The 12,938-nt window shown below is 49.5% G+C and overlaps 1 protein-coding gene across 1 annotated transcript in view; it reads right to left on the bottom strand.

Annotated features, from left to right (window-relative positions):
• The window catches only part of NCS1 (neuronal calcium sensor 1), a 64,146-nt gene that overhangs the window by 3,989 nt on the left and 47,219 nt on the right, over nt 1-12,938 (bottom strand). Inside the window, exons 4-7 of the mRNA XM_055351347.2 lie at nt 12,471-12,549; nt 9,887-9,975; nt 9,466-9,543; nt 6,122-6,237 (exon numbers count right to left, since the gene is read on the bottom strand). Coding sequence (XP_055207322.1) covers nt 6,139-6,237; nt 9,466-9,543; nt 9,887-9,975; nt 12,471-12,549 — 345 coding nt within the window. The 3' untranslated portion in view covers nt 6,122-6,138. The remainder of the gene's footprint in view (nt 1-6,121; nt 6,238-9,465; nt 9,544-9,886; nt 9,976-12,470; nt 12,550-12,938) is intronic.

Genomic DNA, 12,938 nt, shown 5'->3' with positions numbered 1-12,938 from the left:
TGTATTTTTTAGTAGAGACAGGGTTTCACCATCTTGGCCAGGCTGGTCTCGAACTCCTGACCTCATGACAGACCCGCCTCGGCCTCCCAAAGTGCTGGGATTACAGGCGTGAGCCACCGTGCCCAGCCTATATTTATCCTTAATAAATAAATGTTTACCACTGCACCATCTGTAATAGCAGAAAACAGAAAACAAAAATGGAAGCAGAGAAAACAATCTAAGTGTCCAGTATCAAAGGAGTGGTGGGATACATTAGGACACACCCACAGGATAAAACAGTTTACAAACCATTAAAAACAACACATAGAACAGTCAATAAACACATGAAAAGATGCCCAACATCCCTAGTCATTAGGGAAACACACATCAAAGCCACAGGGAGGGCCAGGAGCGGTGGGTCAAACCTGTAAATCTAGCACTTTGGGAGGCCGAGGCAGGAGGATCACTTGAGGCCAGGAGTTCAAGACCAGCTTGGCCAACACAGTGAAACCCAGTCTCTACCAAAAATACAAAAATTAGCCAGGTGTGGCGGCACACACCTATAATTCCAGCTGCTTGGGAGGCTCAGGCAGGAGAATGACTTGAACCTGGGAGGCAGAGGTTGCAGTGAGCCGAGATTGCATCACTGCACTCCAGCCTGGGAGACAGAGTGGGACCCTGTCTCAAAAAACAAAAACCACAACAACAACAAAAAACCACAGTGAGGCAACCACTTCACACCCACTAGGATGGCTACCTTTTTTTTTTTTCATGGAAAATAACAAGCGTTGGCAAGGATGTGGGAAACTGGAACCTCTGTCCTTTGCTGGTGGGAATGCAAAATGCTGTCACTAGTTTGGAGATCATCTTGGTGGTTCCTCAAAAAGTTAAACATAGAGTTAACCATATGACCCAGCAACTCCACTCCTAGGTATATACCCAAAGAACCAAAAATCCATACTCAGGCCAGGTGAGGTGGCTCACGTCTGTAATCCCAACCCTTTAGGAAGCCAAGGTAGGCAGATCACCTGAGTTCAAGAGTTCAAGACTAGCCTGGCCAACATGGTGAAACCCCATCTCTACTAAAAATACAAAAATTAGCTGGGCGTGGTGGTATGTGCCTGTAATCCCAGCTACTCAGGAGACTGAGGCAGGAGAATCGCTTGAATCCAGGAGGCAGAGATTGCAGTGAGCCAAGATCACGCCATTGCACTCCAGCCTGGGCAAAAAGAGTGAGACTCCACCTCAAAAAAATAAATACATAAAAAATAAACAAAATTAAAAAGTTTTTTTTTTTTTTGAGATAAAATCTCACTTTATCACCCAGGCTGGAGTGCAGTGGTGCAATCTCAGCTTACTGCAGCAGCCTCAACCTCCCCGGTTCAAGCAATCCTCCTGCCTCAGCACCCCTAAGTAGCTGGGACTACAGGCACCCGCCACCACACCCAGCTAATTTTTGTATTTTTGGTAGAGACAGGGTTTCACCATATTGCCCAGGCTGGTCTTGAACTCTTTGGCTCAAGTGATCCACACACCTCGACCTCCCAAAGTGCTGGGATTACAGGCGTCAGCCACTGCACATGGTCTAAATAAATTTAAGAGACCTATCAACCTATTACAATGGGTAGACTTTATTCTGATTCTGATTTCAGTAAACAAAGTTAAAAAAAAAAGGTAAGATAACAGGAAACTAGAATAGCAACTAGAGATCAGAGGATATTAAGGAATTATTGATTGCTTTTGCTTTATGAATTTTTCAAAGAATCTTTATCTTTTAGAAATACATTTTGAAATGGATTAAGTATGATGATGTCTTGAATTTGCTTCAAAATCACAAGAGTGGGGGTGGGAGGGGGAGGGCACAGATGGTACAAGATTGGCAGGGAACTGGGGATTCGGAAGCTGAGTGATGAGTACAAAACATTACACATTTTTTTTTTTTTTTTTTTTTAAAGAGACAGAGTCTTACACTGTCACCTAGGCAGGAGTGTAGTGGTACAATCCTAGTTCACTGTAGCCTTTAACTCCCGGGCTCAAGCGATCCTCCTGCTTCAGCTTCCTGAGTAGCTGGGACTACAGGCATGTGCCACCACACCTGGCTAATTTTTGTATTTTTTGTAGAGACAGAGTCTCTCTATGTTGCCTAGGCTGGACTCAAACTTCTGGCCTAAAGCAGTTCTCCCACTTCGGCCTCCCAAAGCACTGGGATGATAGGTGTGAGTGACCACATGCGCCCACCCAGCATTACACTATTCTCTCTGCCACTGTGTATGAATGTTTCCATAACAGATAATTTGTTTTGTTTTGTTTTTCAGACAGAGTCTCACTCTGTCACCCAGGCTGGAGTGCAGTGGAGTGATTTTGGCTCACTGCAACCTCCGCCTCCCAGGTTCAAGCGATTCTCCTGCCTCGGCCTCCCAAATAGCTGGGATTACAGGTGCCCGCCACCACACCTGGCTGATTTTTGTATTTTTTGTAGAGACGGGGTTTCACCATGTTGCCCAGGCTGGTCTTGAACTCCTAACCTCAAGTGATCCACTTGCCTCAGCCTCCCAAAGTGCTGGGGTTACAGGCATGAGCCACTGCGCCTGGCCCATAATAGATAACTTTTTAATTCCTTCCCCAAATTCCCAACAACCTGAGTGTCTAACACTGTGGAACTGGTTAAATTATGGCCCAGCCATGCGATGGAGCATTATGCAGCTATGAAAAATGATGGCTCAACATTTAATGATGTGGAAAATAAGCCTCATCTCAGTTTCTGAATAAGTCAGTGACTTACATCACTGCAAGTGATCTAGGAATTATGAGCTATCAGGAACCTGAGGAGGCAAATAAATCACTAAAATGATAGAACACAAATTGGATATAATTACTACCGCGTAGGCACAAGGAACAGCCCTATAGAAGAAAGAAGGCCATTTCCCAGCAGAGCTAATAGAAAGGGGGATCATATCATGTGAGGGCTCTTGTCACTTTGACAAGCTTGTCATGGAAATAATATGACATGGTGATTTGCAAAAGAGGACTGTGAAAAATTAGACAACGGATCAGCATTCACCATGGGACATGTCAAGGTACACGTCAAACATTTCTATGATGGAAATATTGGCCAGGCGCGATGGCCCACGCCTGTAATCCCAGCACTTTGAGAGGCCAAGGCGGGTGGATCACAAGGTCAGGAGCTCGAGACCAGCCTGTCCAACATGCTGAAACCCCACCTCTACTAAAAGTACAAAAATTAGCCAGGCGTGGTGGCAAGCACCTGTAATCCCAGCTACTTGGGAGGCTGAGGCATGAGAATTGTCTGAACCCAGGAGGCAGAGGTTGCAGTGAGCTAAGATCACGCCACTGCACTCCAGCCTGGGAGACTCCATCTTGGAAAAAAAAAAAAAAAGAAATATTAATAACAGTGATAGTTCCTTTATAAATTGGTTTTAATTATATATTTCTGTGTGACTCAGTTTACTGAGTGTTAAGTTTTGTAAGTGTTCAATTCTTTTAAAATCACTGTGGACACTAAAATGTTCACTGTGATTATATCTGAGTCATACATAGGGGTTTTTTTAAAATAAACTTTTTAATTGAGGTTTTCTCATTAAACATATTTTCAATGTCTCTTCAATGAAAAAGGATTTCTTGTGAAAAATAATAATAATAATAACAGACGCTTCAAAACAGTGTAGGCCTGGCCAGGCATGGTGGCTCACGCCTGCAGTTCCAGCACTTTGGGAGGCTGAGGTGGGTGGATCACCTGAGGTCAGGAGTTCGAGACCAGCCTAGCCAAGATGGTGAAACCCCATCTTTACTAAAAATAGAAAAATTAGCCAGGCGCCATGGTGGCAGGTGCCTATAGTCCCAGCTACTCGGGAAGCTGAGGCAGGAGAATTGTTTGAACCCAGGAGGCAGAGGCTGCAGTGAGCCGAGATCATGTCACTGCACTCCAGCCTAGGTGATGGAGTGAGACCCTGTCTTAAAAAAAAAAAAAAAAAGAAAGAAACGAAAAAACAGTGTAGACCTCCTAAACAAAATGCCAACAAATCAAATTTTATGATACATAAAAAAATAACACATCACAGCAAAGTGGAGTTTATTCTAAGAATGCAAGGTGACTTAGCATTCAAAAACCAATCTATGGCTGGGTGCAGTGGCTCACACCTGTAATCTCAGCACTTTGGGAGGCCGAGGTAGGAGGATCACTTGAGGTCAAGAGTTCGAGACCAGCCTGGGCAACATAGTGAGACTCTATCTCTACACTACAGAGAAAAAACAAAACAAAACAAACAAACAAAAAAAAACACTTTTTAAAAAAATTAACCAGATATGGTGGCAAATGTCTGTAGTCCCAGCTACTTGGAAAGCTGAGGGCTGAGGTGGGAGGCTCGTCTGAGTCTGGGAGGTTGAGGCTGCAGTGATCCATGACCTGGTGGCTGGGTAACAGAGTGAGACCCAGTCGCAGAAAAAAAAAAGAAAGAAAAAGAAAAAGTGATGGATATCACTTCCAAGATTATGCTATAAAAAGACAGTGGCTTTCATCCTGGTTCTCTTTCTCTCCTTCTCTCTTGGAAAGCTCTGAGGGAAGCCAGCAGCCATATTGTGAGGCAGCCCTGTGCAGGTGTCTACATGGCAAGGGAACAAGGCTGCCAAACCACATGAGTGAGCTTGGAAGCAGGTCATCACCAGCCAAACCTTCAGATGAGACCACAGCCCTGGCCAATGGCTGACAAGTATCCCAATTTTCCCGGGACTGAGAAGTTTCCTAGAACATGGAACTTGCACTGCTAAATCCAGGATAGACCCGGGCAAACCCTATTGACAGCTGAACTGCATACTCCTGAGAGTCCTTGAGCCAGAAGCACCCAGCTTAACTGTGCCAAATTCCTAATGTTTGTTCTTAAGCTGCTATTTGTGGTAATGTAATATGTAGCAATGGATAACTAACCTAGCATGTCACAAATGAGCACATTAAAATGGGTGATACACTTATAACAAGGCATTCAACGTCACTGCTTATCAGAGAAATGCAAAGTAAACTTAGAACAAGTTATTACTCCATACTCACAAAAATGGCTAAAATTTGAAAAGACAGAAAATACCCAGTGTTGGCAAGGATGTGGAGCAACTGGAACTCTCACACACTACTAGTGGGACCGCAAAACAGCACAACCACTTTGGAAACTGTTTTCTAGTAACTACCAAAGCTAAATATTACACACATCCTATGTCCCAGCAATTCTACCCTTACATATATGCCAACAGCTGGCATCCACTGGTTCACCAGGACGTGGACAAGAACGCTGATCTCTGGACAAGACCTTGGACGCTATTCACACCCACTCCCCGCAGACTACATCGAACACTCCACAAAGAAGAGGCAGGAAAAAAGGGGAGAAGGGAGGAGAGGAGAAGGAAAGAAGGGAGACAGCTCTCTACCAGCAACAGGGGCCTCTGCCAGGCATGCTATCATTCTCTGACAGCTAGGAGCTTAGTTAGGTCTTCGACCGGCTGCTCAGAGAGGGGATAAGAAATTGCTCTCCCAGGCCCCTGGCCCTGGTTGGGAACTGATTTTCAAAGTGTCTTCCACCCAGGACAATTCTTTTCTTTTTTTTTTTTTTTTTTTTCTTTTTGAGATGGAGTCTCACTCTGTTACCCAGGCTGGAGTGCAGTGGTGCGATCTCGGCTCACTGCAACCTCCACCTCCTGGGTTCAAGTGGTTCTCCTGCCTCAGCTTCCCAAGTAGCTGAGACTAGGTGCGCACCACCACGCCAGCCTGATTTTTGTATTTTTAGTAGAGACGGGGTTTCACCATGTTGGTCAGGCTGGTCTTGAACTCCTGACCTGGTGATCCACCTGCTTCAGCTTCCCAAAGTGCTGGGATTACAGGCGTGAGCCATCGCGCCCAGAAAAATTCTGTTCAAGCAAACTCGCAGGCTGATCTGGGTCTATAAAAATGATCAAAACAGAGGAGCTCTGACCAATTTGAAGGCCCCCCTTCCAGCCTCCTCCCAGCTATGTCCCTGCTAGGCTGACCCCAACACCCCCAGAGACCCAGGTAATTACCTGCCAACCCTAGGTGTCCTGCTGCTGGGTTTTCACCCCTGACCCATCCCAGACCCACCCCAGGCCCCAAGTCTGCACTCACCCAGCTCCAGCCCAGGACTATACCAGCCCGTCGTAGAGGGACAGCGCCTGCACAATGGATGGGTCTGCCTTGGACCCCTCCTGGAACTCCTGCAGGGTCAGCTTCCCGTCGGCATTCTGTGAGCAGAGAGAGGCGGCTGAGGGTGCAGGGCCTCCCAGGAGAGGGCTCTAGACAAGCCCAGCCCAGGGCCGGTCCCAAGAGCCCTTCCAAGGTTAGATCAGGAGGGAGGCAACATGGCTCAGGGCCTACAAGCAGCCAGCACCAGACAGACCTCGGCACTCATGGCAGGGTGGCCTTGGGCCGTGGCCCACCTCTCTGGGCATGTTTCTTCACCTGGGGATGGAGGGTAATTACCTGGCTTTCTCCAGGCACTCGGGTGACAGCTCTGTGCTTGACCAACTGGAAGCGCCCTGTAACTCCACACATGTCATGGTTAATGCTATTAATCCCCATCAATGTGAGTAACTGACAAGGCTGAGAGCCTCGTGCAGTTCTCTGGGGTCGCTCTTGGAAGGGCATTTAAACTGCCCCTGGAGCAGCCCACACTGGACCCTGGGAGACCCGGCAGGGGGCTGGACATGGCTCAGAAAGAGGAATTTTAGTGGGTCTCTCGGGGAGGGGATGTTTGGGCCAGAATCCCTTCCCCGGAGCATCTCTCAAGGAAGCCGGTGGACCACAAGGAAAAGGCCACGGAGAGCACCTACTCAATCTCGGGTATCCAGAGAGGGTAAGTGCCGAAAACAGCGCCGATGAGCACACCCGAGCCGTGCTCAGGGATCGCTCGCTGCGTACATGACATACGCCAAGCTCGGCGCGACCCTCAGTGCATGGAACCCTCACGGCCAAGCCAAGAGGAGGGTGCTGCTCTCATCCCCATTTTACCAGTGAGGAAGCTGAGGCTCCATCACCTACCCAGGCCCCAGGGCTGGGAAACGGGGAAGTCAGATTCACACCCCAGTCAATGTGACTACAGGGTCTGTGCTGTTTCCCAAAATGAGGGAAGTGCAGACAGGGGGACAGTAAGGAATGTGCGGCCTTGGCCTTAAGCCACGTGGACGCACACCACGAGAAACTTATTATTCCGTGCTCCACACTCTGTGGATAAATCTTTTGATCATTACCAAGACGCCAGCTGGGTCTGAGGCCAGCACGTCTCTACCACTCCTCTAACATGGGCTAATCTCCCTTTTTTAATTAAGAAAGTACAGGCCTCAGGTCAAAGCTTTTAGGGCAAACAGCTGTCTCCAGCCAGAATCTAATAAGCAGCCCTGCGTTACAGGAATTTCTATGATTGACTGATCGATTGATTGATTGAGACAGGGTCCCACTCTGTCACCCAGGCTGGAGTGCAATGGCACCATCACGGCTCACAGCAGACTTGGTTTCTCAGGCTCCAGCCATCCTCCCACTTCAGCCTCCCAAGTAGCTGGGACCACAGGTGCACACCACCACACCCAGCTAATTTTTGTATTTTTTGTAGAGACGGGGTTTCATCACGTTGCCCAGGCTGGTCTCAAACTCCTGAGCTCAAGTGATCCACTCGCCTTGGCCTCCCAAAGTGCTGGGATGACAGGTGTGAGCCACCGCACCTGACCATTTTATGTTATTTTGCTGAAGGCACGTAACACCTGGATTTCCCTAACGTCATTATTTCAAATTTACATTTAAGTTATTTTAGTTTTAAGTAAGTTTGATTTAAAGAAGGATTCCTTATTTTTTTGGAGTCCCTTTTTTTAGGCTTTTATTTTAGGCTCAAGGATACATGTGCAGGTTTGTTATATAGGTAAATCCCGTGTTGTGGGGGTTTGCTGTACAGACTATTTTCTCACTCAAGTGATAAGCATAGTACCTGATAATAGGTGGGTTTCGATCCTCACCCTCCTCTCACCCTCCACCCTCAAGTAGGCTCCAGTGTCTATGGTTCCTTTTTTTTTTTTTTTTTTTTCTTTTGAGACAGTCTCACTCTTATTGCCCAGGCTGGAGTGCAGTGGTGTGATCTCGGCTCACTGCAACCTCTGCCTCCCAGGTTCAAGCAATTCTCCTCCCTCAGCCTCCCAAGTAGCTGGGATTACAGGCATGTGCCATCATGCCTGGCTAATTTTTTTTTTTTTTTTTTTTTGAGACTGCGTCTCACTCTGTTGCCCAGGCTGGAGTGCAATGGCGCGATCTCCACTCACTGCAACTGCTGCCTCCCGGATTTTTTTTTTTTTTTAGTACAGAAAGGGATTCACCATGTTGGCCAGGCTGGTCTCGAACTCCTGACCTCAGGTGATTCACCCGCCTCGGCCTCCCAAAATGCTGGGATTACAGGTGTGAGCCACCACACCTGACTTTGGTTCCCTTTAAAGAAGGGTTTCTTGGCCAGGCGTGGTGGCTCATGCCTATAATCCCAGCACTCTGGGAGGCCGAGGCTGGTGGATCACGAAGTCAGGAGATTGAGACCATCCTGGCTAACACGGTAAAATCCCGTCTCTACTAAAAATACAAAAAATTAGCCAGGTGTGGTGGCATGCGCCTGTAGTCCCAGCTACTCGGAAGGCTGAGGCAGGAGAGTTGCATGAACCCAGGAGGCAGAGCTTGCAGTGAGCCGAGATCGCGCCCGCCACTGCACTCCAGCCTAGGCGACAGGGCGAAGACTCTGTTTCAAAAAAAAAAGAGAAGGGTTTCTTAACCTTGGCCTGTGGATAGAAGTCAGCAGGTCTATGAACTTGGGGGAAAAAAATCAGCCTTTTTTTACGAACCTCTAACTGAAATGTAGCTTTTCCTTTAATGGAAACCTAGGTGACGGTCCCCAACAGGACCTGCAGTACCTGTGATCTGTCGACAGTAGGGATCACAGGTATTTTCATAACACACCCCAGTTGCTGCAGATATTACAGCTCGCAATTTCGGGGGTTGCTGGACCCACCACTACATCTTAGTGAATGCGTTAAGAAAGCAGCTCACAGAATGCTACATCACAGATTCTTTTTTAAAAATACTCTGACAGCTGTTTTCTAAAATAATCAGCTTCCTTTTTGATCTTACGGATTTTATTTTATGCGCTTAAAGCCATTATGCTGAGAAGTCTGTAGGCTTCTCCAGAATGCCAAAGGGGTCCATGGCAAACAAAAAAAAAAGGCTAAGGACTTTGGTTGATTAAAGAAAACATGCTGAGCAAACTGACTTAAGATTCTGGACATTGGATGGGGCTAGCTGCTGAGCAGGGATAGGACACCATGCCGCCTGCCGTGAGCCATGGAGGGGGTTGGCAGGAAAGCCAGGCCCAGGTTCCAGAGACTCCAATTCCTGCCCCCGACACCTTGCCTCCCTGGTCCAGGACCAGCCCCGCCCCCCAACCTCACCTTATCCATCATGGCAAAGATCCGGTCCACCCTCTTCTCGGGAGTGTTCTCCTCCTCTGGGAGCTCCACGGTATTCCCCTGCAGGGACGGACAAGGCGGGGGTGGGCCCTGGCACTCTGGGCTTTGGGCTCTTGGCCACGCATTTGCCCCCCAGACCTGGCAGTTTCCAGATGAGGGCCACCCCCCTCTTCTTTCCCCTCCCCATCCCTGCCATTGTGCCCTGGAACATCCCACACCCCAGCCCCACTATCTACCAGCTTGTGCCTGCCTGCCTAGGCAGAGATATACAGAACGGCTCAGCCAGTGACCCCTGCTTCCACCCTGGGCAGGAGCATGGCTGCACAAGTGCTCTCTCTCTGTCTCTCAGTCACTGGCTTTGCCCCTCCTGCCACCCCTAAGCACACGAGACCCGGCTTCTCACCACCATCTGGTAAATGGCATCCACAATGTCCAGCATCTCATTCCTGGTGATGTAGCCATCATTGTCCAAGTCGTAGAGCTTGAAGGCCCCTGTAAGCAAGCAGCAGTGCTGAGTGATCCTGGGCTGGGGCAGTGGGGAGGGGTCTTCAACTCGCCCCTCCTCTCTGCACCCCAACATGAAGTCAGCGACCGGATGGCCCATTCCTCATCAGGTCAACTAATATTTACATCAGGATAGACAGGGACAGACACACACACACACACACACACCATTGCAACTAGGGTTAAAAAAAATAAGGCTGGGCATGGTGGCTCACACCTGTAATCCCAGGACTTTGGGAGGCTGAGGTGAGCAGACTGCTTGAGCCCAGGAGTTTGAGACCAGCCTGGACAACATGGCAAAACCCCGTCTCTAAAAAATACAAAAATTAGCCAGGCATGGTGGTGGTGCCTGTAGTTCCAGCTACTTGGGAGGTTGAGGTGGGAGGATGGCTTGAGCCCAGGAGGCGAAGGTTGCAATAAGCCGAGATCAAGCCACTGCACTCCAGCCTGGGTGACAGAGCAAGTCTCTCTCCCTCTCTCTCTCTCTCTCTCTCTACATATATATATATATATATATATACACGCATATATATATACACATACATATATATGTATATATATTTATATATACATAATTTATATTTATGTGTATATTTATTTATTTATTTATTTATTTATAAATTAAAAATAACAGGGCCAGGCACAGTGACTCACCCCTATAATCCCAGCACTTTGGGAGGCCGAGGCGGGCAGATCACCTGAGGTCAGGAGTTCGAGAACAGCCTGGCCAACATGATGAAACCCCTTCTCTACTAATACAAAAATTAGCCAGGTGTGGTGGCAGGCGCCTGTAGTTCCAGCTACTTGGGAGGAGGTGGGAGGATGACTTGAGCCCAGGAGGCGAAGGTTGCAATAAGCCGAGATCGAACTACTGCACTCTAGCCTGGGTGACAGAGCAAGACTCTCTCTCTCTCTCTCTCTCTCTCTCTATAATATTATATATATATCAAATATTATATATATATTAAAAATAACAGGGCCAGGCACAGTGGCTCACACCTGTAATTCCAGCACTTTGGAAGGCCAAGGTGGGCGGATCATCTGAGGTCAGGAGTTCGAGACCAGCCTGGCCAACATGGCGAAACCCCATTTCTACTAAAAATACAAAAATTAGCCAGGTGTGGTGGCACATGCCTGTAATCCCAGCTACTTGGGAGGCTGAGGCAGGAGAATTGCTTGAACCCAGGAGGCAGAGATTGTAGTGGGCCGAGATTGTGCCACTGCACTCCAGCCTGAGCAACAGAGCGAGACTCTGTCTATAAATAAATAAATAAATAAATAAAATAAAGGGATGGGGCATTGGGCTGCCAGGACCGAGGTCTCAGTGGCTGGAGCTGAGTGCGTGGGAGAGCCCGGGGCCTGGGATGTTACCCAGAGGAGCACCCCTCTCCTTCCCCCCACTCCAGCCCCCACCTCCTCCCCACAGTCCACTCTGCTCCCACAATTATGGTGTGGCCTGCTACAGTCAACATTAGAAAATAAAATAGTGCATTGAGAGGAGGAGCTTTTGCATAAATAAAATTCTCTTTTATTTCTTAAAAAAAAAAAAAAAGAAAGAAAGAAAAAGAAAAAGAAACTGCAGGGTCTTCTCGCTGCCGATGGACTGAAGTGTGAAAGTCTTACCGAGCAGGGAGCTCTGGCCAGCTGGTTTCCATCTTCCCTCCTCTCCACGCACCCTGCGTTCCTGCTAATGCCGCCGGGGGCCTGCACAGCTTCCCCTTCCAACTCCCTCTCAGCCTCCCTCCACTGGGCCTCGCACACGCGGGCCCCCTGCCTGGAGCCCTTAACGCCCCCGCCCCAGCTCCTCTCATCCCCAGCTCTGCGCCTACCAGGCAGGTCCTCTCCTGCTCACAACTCCCTCTCTCCTCCTCGCCTGCAGTTTCCTGAGGTTTTTTTTTTAAATCCTGCTGCCACTCTAGACTGATCGCCCTGAGAGCAGGGACCCATCTATCTTAACCCCCAGTGGATCCCTGGTACCAACACGTGGCTGCATTCAGTCGTTATTTGGTCAATGAATGAGTAAGTGAATGAGTGAAAGCAAGAATCAGAGCAATGGCTATGAAAGAGGTGGGTCCGGCACTGAACCTGGGTCTTGGGTCCCCACCGACCCTCCTGCGGCCCAGGTCTGCACCTGCCCGAGTGCAGCCAAGGCTCCTGCCAGCCTCTGCCCCCAGCCCTCCCTGTCCACCTGCCTCAGCGAGCTCCTTCCTGCTGCCGGTGCCTCCAGGAAACCCTCCCACCTGGAAGCACAGATGTCTGCGCTGCTCTCTGAACCCTGGACAGTCAGCCTGGCCTAGTTACGTGGCCGTGTGAGGGCCACCCGCCCAGGGCCCAGGCCTGCCCTCTGCAGACGCAGCTGGGACGCCATCTGTGGTCACTGCAGTGGGTGTCTGGCACCCCTGCCTGGTGAGGGCCGAGGGCTGCCTCCCTCTGACCTGGGCCCTCCAGCTGCTGCCACACAGGGCCAAGGGGGCAGGACTTACACCGTAGCTTCTCATCCAGGGTTCCCCGCGAGGTCACCGACAGCGCCTGGATGAACTCGGAGAACTCAATTCGCCCGTCCTGACAGGAGAGAGAGGGGATTGCCTCGGTCAGTGCCGGCCAGGCCACCGGGTCAGGCTGAACCTCGGGACGGGCGAGGGGCAGTCGCAGGCTCCAGACACTGTGGCCAATGGACACTCAGGTGGAGAGGGCAGGCTCGAAGGAATGGGGGGCGAGAGGCAAGGAGAGGGTGGGGAGCAGAGGCTGGGGGACTGTGTAGGGGGTTAGAAGTGGGAGAGGCCAGGAGGGAGGCACAGGAAGAAGGGCTGAGGCTGAACGGAGAGGCTTACTCCACTCTTGATGGGAGAAGGTGCCAGAAGCACCAATGCCTGAGCTCCTCTCAGCAACAGCCTGGAAGCCCCTCGGCCTAGAGCTGTGGGCTCATGGGCTTTTGCAGAGGGAAGGCCGCT

The sequence above is a fragment of the Gorilla gorilla genome, chromosome 13 (assembly GCF_029281585.2).
Source record: "Gorilla gorilla gorilla isolate KB3781 chromosome 13, NHGRI_mGorGor1-v2.1_pri, whole genome shotgun sequence".
NCBI classification, from domain to species: domain Eukaryota; kingdom Metazoa; phylum Chordata; class Mammalia; order Primates; family Hominidae; genus Gorilla; species Gorilla gorilla.
Note: the sequence above shows the minus strand (reverse complement) of the source record. Positions and strands in the feature narration are given on the sequence as shown.